Source organism: Selaginella moellendorffii, unplaced genomic scaffold, assembly GCF_000143415.4.
Source record: "Selaginella moellendorffii unplaced genomic scaffold, v1.0 SELMOscaffold_51, whole genome shotgun sequence".
NCBI lineage: Eukaryota > Viridiplantae > Streptophyta > Lycopodiopsida > Selaginellales > Selaginellaceae > Selaginella > Selaginella moellendorffii.
The window spans coordinates 202,191-223,057 of record NW_003314312.1 but is presented as its reverse complement, the minus strand read 5'-3'; the positions used below and the strand labels follow the sequence as shown (position 1 = coordinate 223,057).

The 20,867-nt window shown below is 40.8% G+C and overlaps 1 protein-coding gene across 1 annotated transcript; it reads right to left on the bottom strand.

Annotated features, from left to right (window-relative positions):
* Positions 1–1,337: 1,337 nt before the first annotated feature.
* LOC9634557 (pathogen-related protein) lies at positions 1,338–2,393 on the bottom strand. The gene is made up of 4 exons (XM_002981781.2): positions 2,182–2,393; positions 1,983–2,115; positions 1,622–1,929; positions 1,338–1,555 (listed from the first exon to the last, which is right to left on the bottom strand). The coding sequence occupies exons 1-4, from the start codon at positions 2,341–2,343 to the stop codon at positions 1,460–1,462; spliced, it is 699 nt and encodes a 232-aa protein (XP_002981827.1). The 5' UTR covers positions 2,344–2,393; the 3' UTR covers positions 1,338–1,459.
* Between the last annotated feature and the right edge of the window lie 18,474 nt (positions 2,394–20,867).

The window sequence follows — 20,867 nt, the reverse complement described above, 5'->3', positions numbered from 1 at the left end:
AGTGGTCCAAATTGAAACCAATCTGACGGCTACCAAAATCCCACTATGCTAATATTAGTATACGGCATCATAATTGTACACTTGGCCTTCACAGCTAATATTTCTTTAGTAATATATTATATATAATATATAATATATTACTATTTTAGAAGTTTACTAATTATTAGTTGACTTGATTAAATAATGAAGTCATTATAAATAAAACTTACACCTTACAGATAAGTAAGGAATGGCTAAATTCATATTATTTGCTGTGTTTTCTTTAAATTTTAATTTTTGTTTATCTATACAATTTGAGCATGCTAATTCTCTTGCAATCTCAATTCCTACAACAAGATTCATAATAAACAGAATTCAAGAAATAACTAGAGAAATGTTTTATGATAGAGAAAGATATGAACGTGGTGTAAGATATAGTTCAATCTTTCCAATAACTTATAATCAAAGAGGATTGCTTACAATTTATATTCATAACCATAATCATGGAATAGCTGGTGGAACTTGTACTGCAAACCCAAGTAATATAAATACTGTATTTGGGCGCACTGCAATAATTGCTTTAGATAGTATTATGACAAATTCAATATTATTACTAGAAACATATTGTCCAAGCTATTTTAAAGCAAGTACAGTTGGATATGCAATAGAATTTCTAATTAAAGATAGGCTATATGATAATAGTTATGAAAGTAATGTTGTTATAGTTTCAAATACTTATTCTTTATATGATGAAGATATATATTGTAATTCAATAATTACAACCACATTATTTAGTTGGTGGCCTCATAATATACTTGAGGCAGAACAATCATTATATTCTCCAGATCATAATTTTAAGTTAACAATGCAAAAAGACTGTAACTTAGTTCTTTATTATGGCAATAATCCAAAATGGACATCTAATACATATAAAAAAGGATTAAATTGTCATCTCATATTGCAACACGATGGAAATCTTGTAATTTATAATAGTTTAGAGAGTGTTTGGCATAGTAACACTTATTGTGGAGTTGAAGAATGTTTAAGACCATCATTCTTATCTATGCAGAATGACTGTAATTTAGTGCTTTACACTATACCTTCGTCTAGGAATGATCATGTAGCTCCTTCATGGTCTTCAAGTTCAATCAATTGTATTTAAATCTTGATACACTTTTAAATTTGAATAAAATCTATAATGTACACGACACACGACACAATGGTACTACAAGGCTTCTAGAGATGCCCAATGAGAGAACTGGCAGCTTGAAAGACAATCATCTCCATGGTCATATCCACACGCACAGCACGGAAGAAACTATGGAGCTCATCTATTTTGATGCCAAGCAAAAACATGATTGCATAAATGTTTGAGCCGGATTTCATACCGTACGCAAAGCTTTCCATTCAAACTTCATACACGCGACAATTTCCATAGTTATTTGTATGACCAAGGTGAAAGTGGAACACTCTTTGCTTTTCACCTCTTGGGATTGTACGGACAGGTAAGCTGCGTCAGCAGCTGCGAAGGGTCATAGAATACCTCCAGTCTTCCTATCTTGAGCTGATCGTTCACCTATTTCGAGTGAGGGGAAAAAGAGAGAAAAGTTACTCACGTGACATGGTAAAGCTCTTTTGTTACCTCTGCTATTGCCATTCCAAACATCTCCGCGGTCTTGCCATTGGGATTGTGTTCTTTGAAACTACCTTCCATTTTTCCCCAGTGCCTCCATTTGAACGCGACGGTGGGAGGCCCGGAGAAGACCTCAAGAACTTCCCACGCAAATCCATTGGGAAAAACTCCACGAAATATCTCGTGAGACGATTCGAAAGTCTCCTGCGAGGATTTGTAGAGCGGAGGATTGTTTGCTCCTCCATGTTCTAAGCTTGCGAGCAGCGCATTGTAGCTTCCAGCGCGAAGAAGCTCCTCGCCAGTCATGGTTTTACCTCCTGGATCATAGATTTACAGGGTAGCAAATCACAAGAACAAGAACAATGGTTACCATTGACGGAGAAAGAGAAATTTTCAGCATCGATGCTCTTGAAATCCTTGATTCTTGTCTTGTGTGTCAGCTCCATCTCCCATGTCTTGACTAGATTCTGGACTGTCTCCTCCAGAGACCCAGGCTTCCAATCCTGCGTAAACAGCGTGATTGATCAATCAAACGATTTTTCTCCATGGAGATCTCATATATCTCTCACCTTGGTTCGCCCGGATCGGAATGTGCGATTGACAAGATCATACTCTGGCGCTTCCCCGAGCCTCCACACGGTATCTTTCTCGGTGTCTCCATGCAAGAAGCTGCGATACTCACCCCCCTTCTCGAGCTCCAAGTCTTTCACGCTCGAAGCGATTTCTTCCATAGTTCTAAATTTCCCCTTTTCTCTTTTGAAAGAAGTCGGTCAGTAAGCTGAAAACATAAAGGCCTGCCATAGTCATTGTTTGACTTTATTGCAAAAGTCATACTTATTCAAAATGAAATTGATTGAATGTCACATCATAGCCTTGACAAAGTTTGCATTTACAATTGTATCGCTTTCTGAGATCGCATTAAGCTCGCGGTCAAGCCAAGTGCCCAGTGTATAATAATTTAATATTATAGTAACATAGTAATTTTTTTCTATACTTGGATTTTGGCGCCTCACCTTGGCAAGCAATTTGCAAATGATTTAGCCAAATTCATGCAAAATATCGTGCTCCTATGACGTGTTTGGATGGAAACTTATGATTTTTCATTTACATGCATGGATTTTCCATGTTTGACCAGAATGATTACCATGCTCATTGTCAAGTCCTAGATTCTCTATTCTAATAGTTAAAGTTTCAAATTATATAATCTTTAGTCTTCTTTTACCTATTCTAACCATCCTTTCTTACTTCTACACTATATACTAGATCTTTACACGCCCAATATGTTTTGGGGGCATAGATCACTACTTTCTCGGTCCCTTGACTCTGATTTACTTTATCACCTTGGTGGGGTCACAGCCACTTCGAGACAAAGAAGGTAATCTGCACTTTATCCTTGAATTTCTGTAAAAATTACCAAGGAAAAAAACGATTTCGCTATTGACAAAAGAAGCAATGAGAAGTCTGGTGTTGAATATCTTATGCATCAACACTATCAATTTCTGACATGATGGAGGTCACTCCCCATAGAATAGCACCAAGGGATTTAGATAAACTGCCTGGATGATTGTCTCTGCTGTTGTCTGTCAATGTCTTCTGCTGTCTCCACCTCTAGTGTGCCTGGTGTCAGCCACTCCTTCTGGGGTTTGGGTCTCTTGTGCTTCCGGCCTGTGACTTGCTGGTGCCATTTGGGTAATGGTTGATGTAGTGACGCTGCAAGTGCATGCATCATATTTATCACGACGGCTTGGTGTGTGACTTCAATCTCTTGTAAGAATTCACACAATTGGATCATCCATCTTGTACTACAGAGGATGACATGAAGGTCAGAGCCCCAGGGGATGGGTGGCCTGCAGAGGTGTTTATATGTCAGATAGTCATTGATGACATAGTTCACATCCTCCACTTTTTCAAGACATGTGGGGCAAAACTGCAGTTCTCACAGGATCTTCAGCTTGGTGTGACATCCTAACTCCTCCCTGAGTTGATGCTATCCCATTAGTTAGCTTGCGAGAATCTTTCTGTTACAAGGTATGAGGTTGTTATATCCTGCAAAGCTAAATTGTTGATATATGCTGATTGTGATAATGTAGTTGTTATAGAAAACGTTATCTAACATCTGCAGCATGCTTGGAGAGCGTGTCACATTCAATATTCAAGGTCTTTAAATAGCTCTGTAGGGAGTCCAGGTCCAGCCTCAATGGCTTCTAAAGGAGAATACCAAATATCGATAAAGACAAGATTAAAGAACAACATTGAAAATCATGCCACCATCTGTTTTTTTTTCTGAGTTTGCCATCTCCTATGACTCATGAATGGTAGCATTCGCTAGTTTTTTATGGTGCAGGAAGTACCTGCTACGAACGTATGTGAGACAGCTTCTCCATGTGAGGATCTCCAGTGGAAGAAACCCGATGTCAAGAACAAGGATTGGGTAGGGGTCTTGTATATGCCAAACTCTGTTGAAAGAAATCGTTTATTGAAAGCCTCCAATTTATCCCACAGGTTCTGGCTAAGTTTTGGGGCCCAGCACTCCAGTGCCACTATCGTCAACTTTGTCATATAGTACATGTGCTTGATGCCCCACTAGTGGACATTCACTTCGTGGCAGTCAGATTGAAGTAGAACACACACTCAGGCTACAGTGTGATGTGTTCTTCGACTCTTGTCTTCCACGGATGGTGTTGGTTGATAGTGTATTGTAGATACTTATAGGTGTCAATTCACTCCAATGGTTATCCTTTGCATGTGAGTGTTCAGCCATCATTGTATCTAAAGACCATCACCTTGGTTTTGGTGTTGTTTACATCAAGCCTATTGCCATTACAGAAAGCGGCAAGTGTGTCAATTTGCTGCTGAAGTCCTTGGCTACTAAGGGTAGGTCATCTATGTCGAGGAGAAGAAGATAATTGAAGATGGTGTCTATCTTGCCATAATTGTTTCCAAATTTTCAATAAACAATCCAAAAAATGTGGGAGAAAGTATTGCATTCCCATGTCACACTTCACCTAGACTCAATCCAATGTCCACTTTGATTCTCGTAGAGTCTTTAGATGAGTTCCAGAGGGATGTCAAGCTTGTGTAAGCGTTGGAAGAGTTTGCTATGTGAGACTTGATTAAATGCCTTGACAATGTTGACATAGCATGTATAGATGGATTGAGATGAAGTGCAATGGAGCATTTCAAAAATGACCTCACTATAATTAAGTGATCGATGCACGAGTTATGTAGGTAGAAGCTGGCTTGTTCAGTTGCTCTACACTCTTGCCACTCCATCCATGCAACAAATTATTTCTCAACTACCTTTGCCAAGAGTTTCGCAAAAATTGCGAAGATCATGACTATGCAATAGTTGGTCATGCAGCCTTGTGGATTGGTTCCACTTGGTTGATGTTCCATGATGCCGGGAATCTTAGTTCGAGGATCTCATTGAAAAGCTCATAGAGAATTGGAGCTAACCAATTGAAATCTAGAGAGCTGTAGACGTCAGCTCCATATCTTCAGGAAAGTTCCTAAATAGCGTCTTTCACCGTTCTACCATGATCCCAAAATGTCCAAACTATTGGTGAAGATGGAGGGCTGTTCAATTTATAGAGTTGGTGGATGTGTTGGATCCATGTGTCCATGTCCTCAACAATCACCAATTGACGAAGATACAATATGCTCTTGAGGGTTGGTGGGCTTGCCGAATATTCATGAGCTTAGTGTGGAATTGGGCCCTTGCAACTTTACAAAAATGTAGCTGCAGAGCACAGCCTGTTGGGAGGCCCTCTCGTTATGCTTCATGTAGGGTTTGGCATTCTTCATTCCACCATGGTTTGATTGGGAGGCCTGCATGTTGGCATGGCTTTCAGTGGCAGAGTGGAGTAGTTGCCTCTTGGAGAATTTGCACAAGGAGATTTTCTTGGAAACCTATTTTTGTGCAAGACTCCTATTGTGCTCATAGCTCTTTGATAGTCCTCTAGAGAATTGCCATGTCGAATGGTAGTAGCTGGAAGATGACTAGAGTCTTCACAGGCCATTCGACAGGTGTTGCATGGCTTGCTGTGAATGGAAAAAGCCAGCAGGCTATGGTTGGAAGCATTGACGAAGTCCATAAGTTTGAAGTTGGAGATGGTTGTGGCTGCAAAAGAGTCCCCCATTAAGTAATCGATGGTGCTGGCTTGGGGACACTGTTGCCATGGTGGAGACATGGTTGTGAAGCCCCTTGTTTGCGGGAATGCCAGCACCCCATTGAGAATCCAGACTTTTGCAGTTTGCAAAATTCAAGGAGCTTGTGACCTGTTCTTGTGTTGAACGTGTCTAAGCTATGGCGTATCCAGTGCGTATCTACCTGGTCATCTTTGCCTTGCTCGTCATGGATAGCATGATATGATCCCATGCGACTGTTGAAGTCTCCTGTGAGGATCACCAAGCAATACTCCAAGCAATGACTGTTTGGCCAGTGTCGTGAAAGGAAAAGGAGCACTAGTGATGTACTTTGGTGGGAAGTAGCAAACGAGCAGCACTGCATCTTGCTATCATGGGAGGTAATGCAAATGGTGAGAAAGTTGTTTTTATCATCCTGGTATTTCTATGAGACTTCGGTCATAACATTGTCCTTAATGTAGATAGTCATTGGGGGAGAATTGACACGTTAACGTTGAGGACTTGTGTGGGGGGGCTGATGCAGATTTGGGAGCTGTTGGCTATGGTGTTGATGGTGCCTTGGTGGCTGAAATGAATCAAGACCTGCACTCCATGTTGTATGCAGGACATTCCACGCTCCACCACATGATGCCGTGCTCCCACATCGCTCCCAGCCCCTCCCCAAACTCTATCACACCCCACGCATTGTGCCCAGTTTCCCTCCATATTATGCTACACTCTTCATCCAACTCTAGATTTGCTATTCTCTTCGAATGGGGGCTCAGTAGAGGATGAAGTATTGAATATTTGTGTGAAGTTGAAGCTGCCCATCTAAGCAATGGGTGTGTTCAGGTAGGCAGTGAGAGTTGTAAAATGATGAGAAAAAACCCAAACTGCATTACGATAAAAGCCATGTTGTGAAATCCATACCTTGAAATCCTTGTAGCTAATCATTGTTCATTGTTCTATCCATTGTCATAGACTTGTCAGGAGTTGTGTAGATAGTTGTGCATTATTTGGTAACATAGTCTGCTGATATTGTGATATTGTAAAAAGACAATGAAGAGTACTTATGCCAAAAGAGAAATGCCAAAAGGAATGGGAATCATTTTTTAAAATATTTTTTAATGTTGATTTTGTGAGGTTTGTATATTAGAGTGTATGGCTACAATGCTATACTAATATTAGCATAGTGGGATTTTGGTAGCTCTCAGATTAGTTTCAATCCAGATCACTTGCTCTTATATATAAATTAGAGTTTTTGGGTTAATTGATATACATATTTTTGTATTCCATTTCTATGCACTCATATTGGTTGAGGTGAGGGGTAATTTTGATTATCCCTGAAGAGTGCTTGGATTTGGATTTTGCTTTAAATCTAACTTTTACATTGTTTAGATCTTTTTTATAACTTTTCTTAACTTCTTTTTTATTCTTTCCTTTTCATTCATCTTCATGATAGAGTAGCAGCTTCCTCTTTATTGCTTGATACTATATGGGTTCAGTTGAACAATCAAACTTAGTTGATGATGGCATTCATAATGTATGGTACAACTCTTTTTGCTCTTGTTGCTAATCCTCAAGTCCAACTGAAGTTCTTCTGTGGGAATCCTATGAATGATGTGTATAATTGGTTTGATCACTTTATGGTGATTGTTACATATCATTCTTGGGATGATGTGTACTATTTGTTCAACCACTTCGTAGTGATTGCTACAGTGATTGCTACATATCATTCTTGGGATGATGTTTGGTGTTTGCACGAATTTCCCACGTGTCTCTAAAAGATAGTGTTGCAATGGTACAATTGTTTAAGTGCAGCCACTCGTAAGGATTGGAGCATTCTCCCAAATGTCTTCAAACATATATTTGGAATGCATGCACTTGCTTTAGCCACTTTTGATAATACTCTTTGTTTGGCACAATGTTATGAGATATCACTTCTTTCACTTCTCACTACACGTCCTTCAGCTCCACTTCTTATGGAAGATGGTCTTATTCTAATGGAGGTTGATGCTATTGCTACCTGAGTTCAAGGACAAGGGTGAGGATATGGTCATGGCTATGATGAAGTTGGTTACATCTATCAGCGTTGTGTAAGCTCCTGAGTTTGGACTTCCCGGGAAGTCACCCAGCCCAGTACTATTCAAACCCAAGGACACTTAACCCCAAATATCCCAAGACCTTTAACCGATTGAAAAAGGGGGTGCACTCTTATTCATAGGCCCTTTCCTTCTATATTTGAACCCTTATAGATCGTCTCTCGAGTCATTCCCTTTGGTTGCTTACAATCCACCACGCTTCCTTGCAAGTTCATACCCTCGTGAACAGAAACTAAAAGCCACAACTCTCCTGAGAGCCCTGCTCTCTTGACACCCTACCCCTCAGGTCGAGCCCAGCAGGAGCAAACTAGACTAGCCAGATATCAATCAACATGTGGTGCGATTCCCCTAGCCAACCAACAGAGTTGGACCTGAAACCCTTCTGATACCAAATGTAAACTCCTGAGTTTGGACTTCCCAGGAAGTCACCCAACCCAGTACTATTCAAACCCAAGGACACTTAACCCCAAATATCCCAAGACCCTTAATCAATTGGAAAAGGGGGTGCACTCTTATTCATAGGCCCTTTCCCTTTATATTTGAACCCTTATGGATTGTCTCTCGAGTCGTTCCCTTTGGTTGCTTACATGTTGTTGGTGTTTTCTAGATTAATGACCTTCATTTTCTATGTGGAAATCTTGGCGTCAATAATGTTTTGTTAATGCTATTGCAGTAGAAAGGTTTGGACATTGAGATGCTTCCAGGAAATGAAGAGTTGTATGAGTAGTAAAGGGTATTTATGCAAAAAAGTCAATGACCCTCTATCTTTCATTTAAGAGTATTTATTATTAAGGAGTTCACTCAACACTAGTTTATTTAGTGTTTACTTTCCAATATAACAAGAGGCCTCCCATTATTCTCTATTAGTTTATATGAACTTTATCTTTTATTGCTCGGCCTATTGCCACATGCTACCATCTGCATTTGCGTCATGTAGTAGAGCCACTTTTCATTTTATATGGCAACAACTATACATATGTGTGTGCATGGGATAAAGTAGACCTAATTGTGCATATGGGTGATCTTGAGCTTGAGTTACAGTCATTGTGGGTGGTGCCAAATCAAAATTTTGACTTTATCTTTAATATGGATTGGTTGCAGCATAATCATGTAAAATGTGATTTTAAAGCTTTTCCCCTTTGTTTCATACTTCTTTATATTTCTTCTGTTCTTCTCACTTTTGTTTCTTTTTGTCCCTCTATTTTTACCTATGCTTCCATCACTTTTGTCTCCCTATTACTTCTTTATATGTTTCCATTTTATTCTTTTATTCCCTCTTCCGATCCCTCTAATGGTCTTTGTGTTGCAGCATTTGACTAGCTTATAAAGGAGTATATCGATCTTTTTGAATTTGACATATCTTTTGAGGCCAAGATTGTAACATGTCATCTTATTCTAACAAGGGCTGCTTGTTCAATCAAGGTGTTTATTTATTGTTGGTCACCAAAAGAAATCAAAATTTTACATGCAAATGTCAAAAAGATGTTATTCAAAAGTCACAAAATCCTTGAGCATGTGAAATTCATCTTATGACAAAGTTTGATGGAAGTATTTGTTTCCATATTAACTATCAGTCATTAAACAAAGTGACAATCCTAGATATGTACCTTCTTCCTCACAATGCTAATCTTTTGTATTGTTTGGAGAGAAGTCATTAGCTCATCAAGTTAGATTTTGTTTCTGGGTATTGACAAATGCCAATAGCTAAGGAAGATATTTTTAAAATTGTTTTTTATACACCATTTGGTTTATATAAATGTTTTATGATGTCGTTTGGTTTGAATAATGCCCCAACAACTTTCCAATAAATGATGGATGAAATTTTTTGCAACATGCTAGAAGTGATTGCTGACTTTATCGATGCTGTCTTGGTCCACTCAAAAAGGACGTGGGAAGAACATATCCATGATATTCTTAACGTGTTTGATCAGGTATGGGAAGTTGGTTTAAAGTTGAAAGGGTTGAAATGTGTGTTTGGGTCTAAAGACACGACTGTAGCGCACATGAATTTGGAGCCGAACTCCAAGCCCGTTGCGCTACGAACGAGGGTCCGGTACAATCCCACGAGCACCAGCTCCCCATATCCAGCACTTGCACGTAAAATGGTGTCAGACGGAGTCTGGCACTATTTTGGCATATTGGTGGCCTAATGCAAGGAGGAGGGTACTCCACCGACTAGAGCAGCGTGGAGTTTGGGTTTAGACCCAAGCCGGACGCAAAACAAGGAGCGACACAACCCAGTAGGAGCCAAACTAATATCTCAGGTGGTCGGACATCTATTCCAACCACTATCCCTACTATACATTTGGAACCCCCCACAGCCCCCCCCCCCTAAGGGACACATGTTTTGGGCTTTCACCCCAAGCCTCCCTTAGTACCAGGAGTTAATCTCTAGGATAAGTCCAAAACTTACTAAATATGGAATGGCCTTAGATTGCGAATTTGGATACGGGACGAACACCATTGTGTTTAGGCCGACCTCTACATTTTGTAGACATGCCAAATGAGCAAATCTAGACACTTTCCATAAATAGTATTTGGGACCGAAATGAGGTTAATACAAAGGGTGTGATAGCGAGGGTGTTTGGCAGACACGGTAAGCTATCATCCAGTGATATTGAGGGACTAATCTCAATACGTGAGGGTTCTTGTCAAGCCAGTGCAAGACAGAGCAAAAGAGAACTAACAAGCCGGGCCAAGTATGCTTGGCTAAATAGACACTTAGAAATTCCTTCCTTATGCTCATCCGGCCAAGTACAAATGCTAAGTCCAATTTACTAACACTTGGACAAGAGGGGCTAATAAAGGGAACCAACAGTACCGACCTCTTGCCGTCGTGGCAGTAAGGAAAGAGTGTCCGTAAGGACTAGCCGACAAGTATCTTTCGATACCCGAAGTCACATTCGTGACAACGACTTATCTTAGGTACTATATTTTTTACAAGGGATTGCAAGTTAATTTTGACAAACTTGTGGTTATTCTAAATTCTCTACTTCAAAGTGTGTGAATGATATGCAGTGTTTCCTAAGTATGGTGGAATATCTTGGTCATTTTGTTAATAATTTTTCTAATCATATTGCACCGTTGCAATTGTTATTGAAAATCATTAATGTCATCTTTCATTTAATCTGTGGATTATGAGTGGGTGTTTACAGATCTTAAAGAGTTATTGATGGCTCCTCTAATTTTTGCATATTCTAACTACACTTGACTTTTTATTTTGCATATGGATGCTTCTGATATCGGTTTTGGAGATGTGTTTGAGCCTAGTCAATGCCATTTTATTGCATATATCAGCCATATATTACAATTAGTAGAGGTGAGTTACTCCACAACAGAGAAGGAATGTTTAACAGAAGTTTAGGGTTTTGAGAAACTTATGCATATGTATATGGTTTTCAAACATTATTAAAAGATGAATATGTTGCAATTACTTCATTATTGAAGTAGAAGAACTTGGTTGGTTGTATTGTTTAGTGGGCTTTGAAGCTTTAAATATATGAATTTTGATGTTATTCATTGCCTAGGGAGTATTATAACTGATGCTGATGCTTTTTTTTTAAATCTTCTTCTTTCTTCACTTTTTTATCATATTTTTGACAAACCTATTGTTCTAGTATCTATAGATTTTTTAGACAAGGATTCCATGCTATTGGTGGTTAATGTACTTTATGTTCAACATCCATAAGGTGCAGAGCAAAACTTACTTACTTTTGATTAAGCTCTAGATAGCAACTGCAAATCAATAATTTAATCCATTGAAAGTGGCCATTGGCTTTGAAAATGTTACTTGTAATGGAACACCACAGATTATCTCGTGATATGTGCATGATTTACTGATGATTTACTCATAAATGGGCCCAATGTATGTACTAATATTGACATGTTGCATGGAGGCAGCTAATAGAAATAGCAACTTGTCCATAGAAGATGAGCTTGTAGTGGTACAAATATAATATTATCAATTATAACCAATAAATATACTTATTGTTATTTAATATGTAGAAAAGCTCAGTGTTTAAATGAAGCAGTCTCTCTACAACCTCTTATTTCTAAAAGGGCTTGTGTTTTAAATCCCACATAAGTCTCTCTCCAAATCTTCTCCTAAGCTAGTTGAGAAATTGGTCATCATATGCACTTAGACCAGAAGGGCATTAAGGAAAGAAATCCTAAATTGTCATTTAGTCAAACATACTTGACACAGTGATGAAAAATTTATATTGTTGACTTGTACTTGCTAGTGTTGGGAACCCCCACAATATTGAGTTTAGTCCTTCAATATTTGCCAAATGATAATTTACCGTGTCTACCAAACACTCTTGCTATCATGCATCTTGTGTTAGTTCCATTTGATCTTAATTGCTATTTATAAAAAGTGTCTAGATTTGTTAATTTGGCATACACAATGTAAAGATTGTCCTGAATACTATAGTGTTGGTCTTGCGTCCAAATTTGCAATCTAATGCCTTTTTATTATTAATAAGTTTTAAGTTAATCCTAGAGACTAACTTCTGGTAGTAAGGATGGCTAAGGGTGAAACCCCAAAGCTTGTGTTCCTTAGGGGGGGGATATGGGGGAGTAGTAGGGATAGTGGGTAGGTATGGCTAACTAATCTAAAGTATAGTTTAACTTTTGTTTTTGTGTCTAAGCCCAAGTTCTACACCATATTTGCTAGTGGAGTACATATATCCTCACGTTAGGCCACCAATATGCTAAAATAGCACTAGACTTTGTTTAGCTTTATTTTGTATACTAGTCTTGGCATTGAGATGCTAGATGTTCTAGGATTGTTCCAAATTGCTCTATACTTTTATCCTTTTGCTCCTTGGACTATATGCTAGAGAATTGCTTCATGCTTTAGTACTTTCGCTCCTTGGCTCCATGCTTAGGAGTTTGGGTTTGTTCCTTCATTTAGTGGCCCAAGATCCTAAAATTTAGGTTCCACTCTATTGTCCTTTGGACACAGAGGGTTTAGGTTTTGCTTCGTGGTTATCCTATAGTAAATCACTATAGGATAAAAGGGTGAAAATCACATGTGCTACATTCTCCCAACCACTGCATTATTAATCTAGCTTATTAGACAACTATAAAATTATTTGAAACATCTATGTCAATAAGGATTTTAATAAAGTTACTTCTGAGCTTCCTTAGGAGGGTTAAGTTATGTCACAAACAACTCTTTACTAAAGTTACTCTTTTGATGAGTAACTTTGAGCTAGGGATTGGATCATATACTTTAATTTAAACTTCATTTGATTTAATGCATATATTGACTTTGACCTTCTTCGGGTAGGGACAAAAGTGTCCCACTTCACTGCAATTGTAGTATATATTATTCTCTATACTACTAACAGACTTAGTTCTTTTATCAGTGGGTTTGTCTTGTTTTGCCTGACTCCTCCACATACTTGCTTTTTAGTAATTAGATTTGCCATTTTGAAACCCTAAGGATTCATTCTTAAAGAAACTTTCCCTAAATTTCTTTTTTCCATATATCCCTCTTAGTTTGGCCTCATACTAGGTTATTATTGAAATGCAATCTTGATATTGCATTTAGTGCTTCTTTGTAGTTGGTCGGGTCTTACCTCACCTTGAGCCTAAGTTTACAAGCTTGATATAATCATTTATTTGACCACTTTTACTTTAGCCTTAGTTAAGTTAAGGTTCACACCTATCATATTAACTCTTACTTAGACCTACTTAGATTCAACTACTTAGTACACGAGCAATAAAGTGTTAGCTATCCATCTATATTGTCAGGAATCCCCCAATTCTTGCCACATTCCTGACTCTCGCCGGATTCCTGACCTGCAGACCACATTCCTGACTCTCGAGACACTTCCCTATTCCTGACTCTCGAGACACTTTCCTATTCCTGACTCTCGAGACACTTCCCGATTCCTGAGTCTCGAGCCACATTCCTGATGATGATGTGGCACCTCCTCGACCTCAGTTATATTTAGGCCGTCATCGATCCAAGAGTGGTGGAGCTTCATCAACCTATAGTATATATAGGTTAGCCTTATTCCATTTCTCCACAATCTGAATCAACGCTACTTTAAGGCCTCTTCTTTGTTTCCACTAGCTTTTCTTTTTGTCTTTTTGCATTTTCCAATCTTGATCTTGTCAGGGGTCTTGACAGTTTGATTCAGATTGTGTTTTTTCGTTTTTTGATTTAGCTCGTTTTGATTGTTTGATTACCTTTGCCTTTTTTTCCCCCTTTTTCCTTTCTTCTTGCCAATGGAGTCTCCAAGCCATCCTGATTTCTTTGCTGAAGTCCTTGCAAAAATCCAGTCTGAGAATACCGAGCTGAAGGCGACCCTTCTTCGCATGCAGCAGGAGCTTGCTTCACTTTCGGCTCAAGGATCCAGCAAAGTTCTTGAACCGAAGGTGAGCTTCCCGGTGAAATTTTCAGGCAAGCGTTCGGAGCTTCGCGGATTCCTGAACCAGATGGAGTTGATCTTTGCACTTCAACATCGGCGGTACCCTACTCCCGAGTCTCAAATCGGCGCGATTGGGACGTTGCTCGAAGGTGCAGCTTTGTCATGGTTTTCTCCTCTTCTGGAGAAGAGCATGAAAGGGGTCGTGGTTCCAGAGCTGATGGATCTTCAATTGTTCAAAGAGAAGCTCGAAGCATGTTTTGGCGAGACGGATCGGGTTCGGGCTGCTACCACAAAGATGAGACGTCTCTCTCAGGGGTCTTGTCCTGCCTCGATCTACGCTGCAGAGTTCCAACTCCTTGCTTTGGACACTCAGTGGGATGAGCGGGCCCTGATTGACCAATTTCGTTTCGGCCTCAACAACGGTGTCAAGGATTTGTTGCTCACCATGGAGGATCCCAAGGACCTGTCGGATGCCATCAACAAAGCTGTTCGATGTGACAATCGTCTCTTTGAACGTCGTCAGGAAAGTCGTCGCGCCGCTGTTTTTCCATCCCAGACTCAGGAATCCCAGCTTCAGTCTTCGGGGCATACTCCTGAACCTACTGCTCCGGTTCCGATGGATATTTCTGGTACTCCCCGACTCATTAGAGGGAAGTTGAGTCCTGCTGAGAGGCAACGTCGAATATCTCATAATCTTTGCCTCTATTGTGCTGATCCTAATCACAAAGCAGTTGTATGTCCCAAGAAGCCTCCTCGATTGCTCGAGTTCACTCTGCCTCAAAGTCCACCTCTATTGCAGTCGGGAAACGACCCTGTCCAAACAGAGTAGGAGCTGTCTGTTTGGACTCCCCGAATAAAAATCACTTTTCTTCTTTATCAAGCTCCTCACCACCTTTCATCAAAGCCACCACCAATTCCCGCAACTTCCGCGTCCCATGTCTCCTTTCTTTCACCGGACAATCAAGACTCAAGGCTCTGGCATTACTGGACTCGGGTGCAACTTCCTGCTTCATGGACACGGACTTTGCTACCCGACATCACGTTCCTCTTTCTCCTACCATACGGGATTTGAGGGTTGAAGGCATCGGTGGGCATTTTGTGTCTCCATCTTCTGGACTTAGGGAAACGTTGCCCGTTCGAGTACACATCGGGTCCACCGTCACCGATATCGCCTTCAACATCATCAACAGCAAGTCCTCCTCTGTGGTGCTCGGTCTTCCTTGGTTCCAACTACATCAGCCTCAGATCTGTTGGAAGGAATTACAGCTCATCTCTCCCACGGCTTCCCCTGCTGTTCATCGAGTCCGAATCAGGAAAAGTTCCCTAAACTCAAATCGGGGTTCTATTCCTGACTCTATAAAGTTTTCACCCTCTTCTTTTTCCTCTCTTCCATCTTACACTGGACCGTATCCTCGTCTCATCATTCCATTTAGTCGTACGCCTCCTATCTCCACAATCACTATGAAAGAACTCCTTCATGAAGAACCTCTTTTTCTTTTTGCTTTGCATGTTTCTCTTGTCAGTCTTCCTGAGAAGTATCATGATTTTGGGGATGTGTTTGACAAGAAAAAAGCTAGTGTACTGCCTGTTCATCGGCTTTATGATTGTCCCATTGATTTACAGGAAGGAGCGTCACCTCCGTGGGGGCCTATCTATGGGTTATCTCCGTCCAAGCTTAAGGCCCTCAAAGAATACGTGAATGAGAACCTTGCCTCGGGCTACATTCAGCATTCGCAGTCCCCGGCTGGAGCGCCTGTCTTCTTTGTCAAGAAGAAGGATGGGAGCTTGCGGCTAGTCATCGACTACCGAGGTTTGAACAAGGTGACTGTTCGGAACCATTATCCGCTGCCCCTAATCTCGGACCTGTTGGAACGCCTCGGCGGTGCCCGCTTCTTCACCAAGATCGACCTCCGTGGAGCATACAACCTGATCCAGATCCGGCCTGGGGATGAATGGAAGACTGCGTTTTGAACCCGCTATGGCCACTTCGAGTACACTGTCATGCCATTTGGCTTGACAAATGCTCCAGCAGTTTTCCAACACATGGCGAATGACGTCTTTCGGGAGTTTCTTGATTAGATGGTGATCGTCTATCTCGATGACATCCTCATCTACTCAAAAACTCAGGAGGAGCATGACGAACATGTTTGCAAGGTGCTAGCGAAGCTGCGAGAACACAGCCTATACGCGAAGCTTGAGAAATGTTCCTTTGATCAGCAGTCTGTGGAGTTCCTTGGGTACATTGTCACTCCTGAGGGTATCACGATGGATCCTGCCAAAGTCAAGACTATTCTCGAATGGGAGCCTCCACAATTATTGTCGGACGTTTAGGTTTTCCTTGGCTTCGCCAACTTCTACCGCAAATTCATTGATCACTACTCTGACATTGTCCTTCCTCTCACACATCTCACTCGCAAGGATGTTCCCTTCTCTTGGTCTGCTGTTGCCCAGCAGGCCTTCGACACACTCAAGGCGGCCTTCAGTTCTGCTCCTGTCTTGATCCATGCTGATTCTTCACAACCTTTCTTCATCGAGGCTGACGCCTCCGACTTTGCCATTGGTGCTGTGCTGTCTCAACTCGGAGCGGATCACGAACTTCATCCGGTCGCTTTCCATTCTCAGAAATTCCAGCCTGCGGAGATCAATTACGAAATCCACGACAAGGAGCTCCTTGCCATCGTGGATTCCTTTGGAGAGTGGCGCCGTTTCTTGGAGGGGGCGAGCCATCAAACAACAGTCTGGACGGATCACAAAAATCTCGAGTACTTTGCCACTTCCCGAGTTTTAAGCCGTCGTCAAGCAAGGTGGGCACAATTCTTGAGTCGGTTTGACTTTGTTATCAAGTACAGACCTGGAAAGTTTCAAGGCCTTCCTGATGCTCTTTCAAGGCGCTCCTATCTCAGTCTTAGGCCTGGTAATCCTGCCTTCGATCAACAGGATCAAGTTATCCTCGGTCCTGATCGGCTTCAAGTTATGGCAATTTCCCTGGCCCCTCAGGACTCCTCCTTGATGGATGCAATTAGAAACGATCTTCAATCCGATGATCTCGCTAGCGACATTTTCCCCCATCTTCAGGCTGGACACCCAGTGACTCCTGACTGCCGGCGATTTGACGAGTTCGAGTTCTTAGATGGCTTATTGTACCGTGGGGAGCAGCTTTACGTTCCTGAAGGTGATGCTCGAAGGTTGGTCTTGATGGCGTGCCACGATAGCCCGACTGCTGGTCACTTCGGCATTGCGAAAACCTATGAGCTAGTTGCACGGGACTTTTGGTGGCCTCACATGGACGACTACATCAAAGCTTTTGTTACCTCCTGTGACACTTGTGCCCGGAATAAGGTACCTCGCCACCTTCCTTCAGGTTTGCTTCGTTCCCTTCCGGTCCCTTCAGGTCCTTGGGAATCCATCTCCATGGATTTCTTGAGTGATCTTCCGAGTTCTGGAGGCTTCAACAGCATTTTAGTCGTGGTGGATCGCTTCACAAAGATGGCGCACTTCTTGCCATGTACCAAGGAGTTTTCGGGCGAGGACATGGCAAAACTGGTATTTAGGGAAATTTTCCGACTTCATGGGATTCCTACAAATGTGGCTTCGGATCGGGGGCCTCAGTTCATCTCTCATTTCTGGCAACAGTTTTTGCAGCTGCTTGGAGTGAAGGCCAACCTCTCTTCGGCATATCATCCTCAAACTGATGGGCAGTCCGAACGAACGATTCAGACGTTGGAACAATTCTTGAGGTGCTTCATCAACTATCATCAGGATAACTGGTTCGATATCCTTCCCCTTGCTGAGTTCTCCTATAACAACTCTGTTCACTCCTCTCTTCGAGTTTCCCCCTTCTTTGCGAACTCTGGCCGAAATCCCCGATTCAATCTCTCACTTCCTTCTCCATCTGAATCCTCTCGTTCAAATCCCCGCTCTGAGGCATTTATCTCCAACCTCTAGGAAATCCACAACTCCATCTCCTTCCACCTCCATCGTGCTCAGGAATTTCATAAAACATTTGCCAATGTCCATCGTCAGGATTGTCCCCCTTACAATATCGGGGATAAAGTCTGGCTCCTCAGGCGAAATATCTCCACCACCAGGCCCTGTCCAAAACTCGATTTCAAACGCCTTGGTCCTTTCCCTATCACTGCCATCATTAATCCTGTCACTTATCGCCTTGCACTTCCCTCCTCATATCAAATTCACCCCGTTTTTCACTCCTCTCTCCTTGAGCCTTATATTCCCAGTCCTGTTCCAAATCGGGTCATTCCTCCGCCTCCACCAGTGCAGCTCGAGGATGGGTCTGAGTACGAGGTTCAGGACATCCTTGATTCCAAGATTTCACGGTCTAAACTCTACTATCTGGTGGACTGGAAAGGTTACGGACCTAAGGAACGCACTTGGGAACCTGCAGACAACCTGCTTCATTCTCCTGACCTTGTTCAGGACTTCCACCGCCGCTATCCTTCTCGTCCCAGTCCTCATTCTTTTTCTCCATCTCCCATCCCTCGCCGCTCATCTCATCCTCCTCTTCATTCTGGTTCACATCCTCGTTCCACTCGTTCTTGAGGAGGGGGTGCTGTCAGGAATCCCCCAATTCTTGCCACATTCCTGACTCTCGCCGGATTCCTGACCTGCAGACCACATTCCTGACTCTCGAGACACTTCCCTATTCCTGACTCTCGAGACACTTTCCTATTCCTGACTCTCGAGACACTTCCCGATTCCTGAGTCTCGAGCCACATTCCTAATGATGATGTGGCGCCTCCTCGACCTCAGCTATATTTAGGCCGTCCTCGATCCAAGAGTGGTGGAGCTTCATCAACCTATAGTATATATAGGTTAGCCTTGTTCCATTTCTCCACAATCTGAATCAACGCCAGTCTAAGGCCTCTTCTTTGTTTCCACTAGCTTTTCTCTTTGTCTTTTTGCATTTTCCAATCTTGATCTTGTCAGGGGTCTTGACATATATATTCCTAGATCCTATCCCAATCCCCCTCCCTATGTTATATTGGATTTAAGATTTGACTACATTCTCTACAAGCACAAATATCCAAACATCTCAAGCCTCCAAGTTAACATCCCTTGGTATTTGATTGTACAACATTTTAAATCCCAAGCTTTATATGCATCTCTTACTTTAGAACCCCACAAGGAAACACTATGGCTTAATAGCTCGGTATGGATAACTTACTCCCCCACTTTCATCTTAAAGAGAAGGCTCAAGGCCCTAAGAAGGAATGAGGACCAATAAGCCACATAATACTTAAGTGGGGCACCACTCTATAGGAGTCAAGAGCACCATACCACTTAAGTGGAGCATCATATCATAGGAGTTAAGAGCACCATAATAGATTTCCCTTTTAGGAGTGAGAATTACTCTTGAGCACTTCTTTGGGAAACCTCTCTAGCACCTTTTGAATCTATACTCATTCCCACCATCCCAACTTTAACTCGATTTGGAAGCACCACCACTGGAGAGTTCCTTCAAAACTAGGTCCTTAGCTTAATTATATACTTTTGGAACTTAGAACTCTATATAGCCCCACTAATTTTAATATTACAAGGGTTTCTAATATTAGCAAGTGCAAAATATTGAATGAGTTTCTCTAACCAAGTCAAGCCTAGAATTCTAATACTTATCATTGCATACACCATACCAATGTACCTAAAAACTAGTTAACATTAATAACACTTAGGAATTTCATCCTTATGCTCTTTTTGCCAAGTGCACATCTAAAGACTAGTTTCTTAACTACCTTGGATAGAGATTAACAAAAGGTCTAGAAATATCAAATATACTTGTGAATGTGTCACCTAAAGGAAATAACATTCTAATCTATCAGAACCAACTTAAGTAATAATCAACAAAATAGAATAAATATCATAAGGAGGAATAAATATTTATTCATGCTAACTATTACACTAGCCAATTTGAATAGATTTTGATCACTAATACTAAGAAACCTAAGTTTTTTAAGCAAGTGTTAACAACATCCTATCGATATCTTAAACCCAAAAGACAATTTTAAAGTAAGCCACAAAGAATATGTAGTAATGCAGAAACCCAAAAGCCATTGAAAAAAATAACTAACTATCATGAAAGATTATCAATTATCCAATTAATATAGAAATGGATAATCATCTTCAAAAAAATAATTCACCATCCCAAAGAATGGCAAATCATTTAGCATCAACAATAATTAAAAAAAACTATTGACAAAGATAATCATCACTAATGATCACAAGATGCAAACACTATCTTAAATATCAAAACTTAATAAATGAAATAATAAACATGAAAACTTGAAAAACCAAAAGCTCAAAAAGGCCTATAGCTAAATTCATGGATCATCTTTTAAGTTATTCCTTTTGATTGTTTATATATTGATATTGGTTTGCATGAGACTTATGATCAATTTTACAAGTTTAAATATAGAGGAAAGGACTCATGAATAAAAATGCAACCCCTTTTCCAATCAATTAAGGGTTTTGAGATATTTATGGTTAAGTGTCCTTGGGTTTGAATAAAATACAATGCCAAAAATGAAATTATAGTATAACCTACAATATTCTTCTTAACATATCCATAAACTAAACTTTATAATACAAAAGCTAATAAAGAGCATGTCTACCTCAATTTCAAAACTAAACACA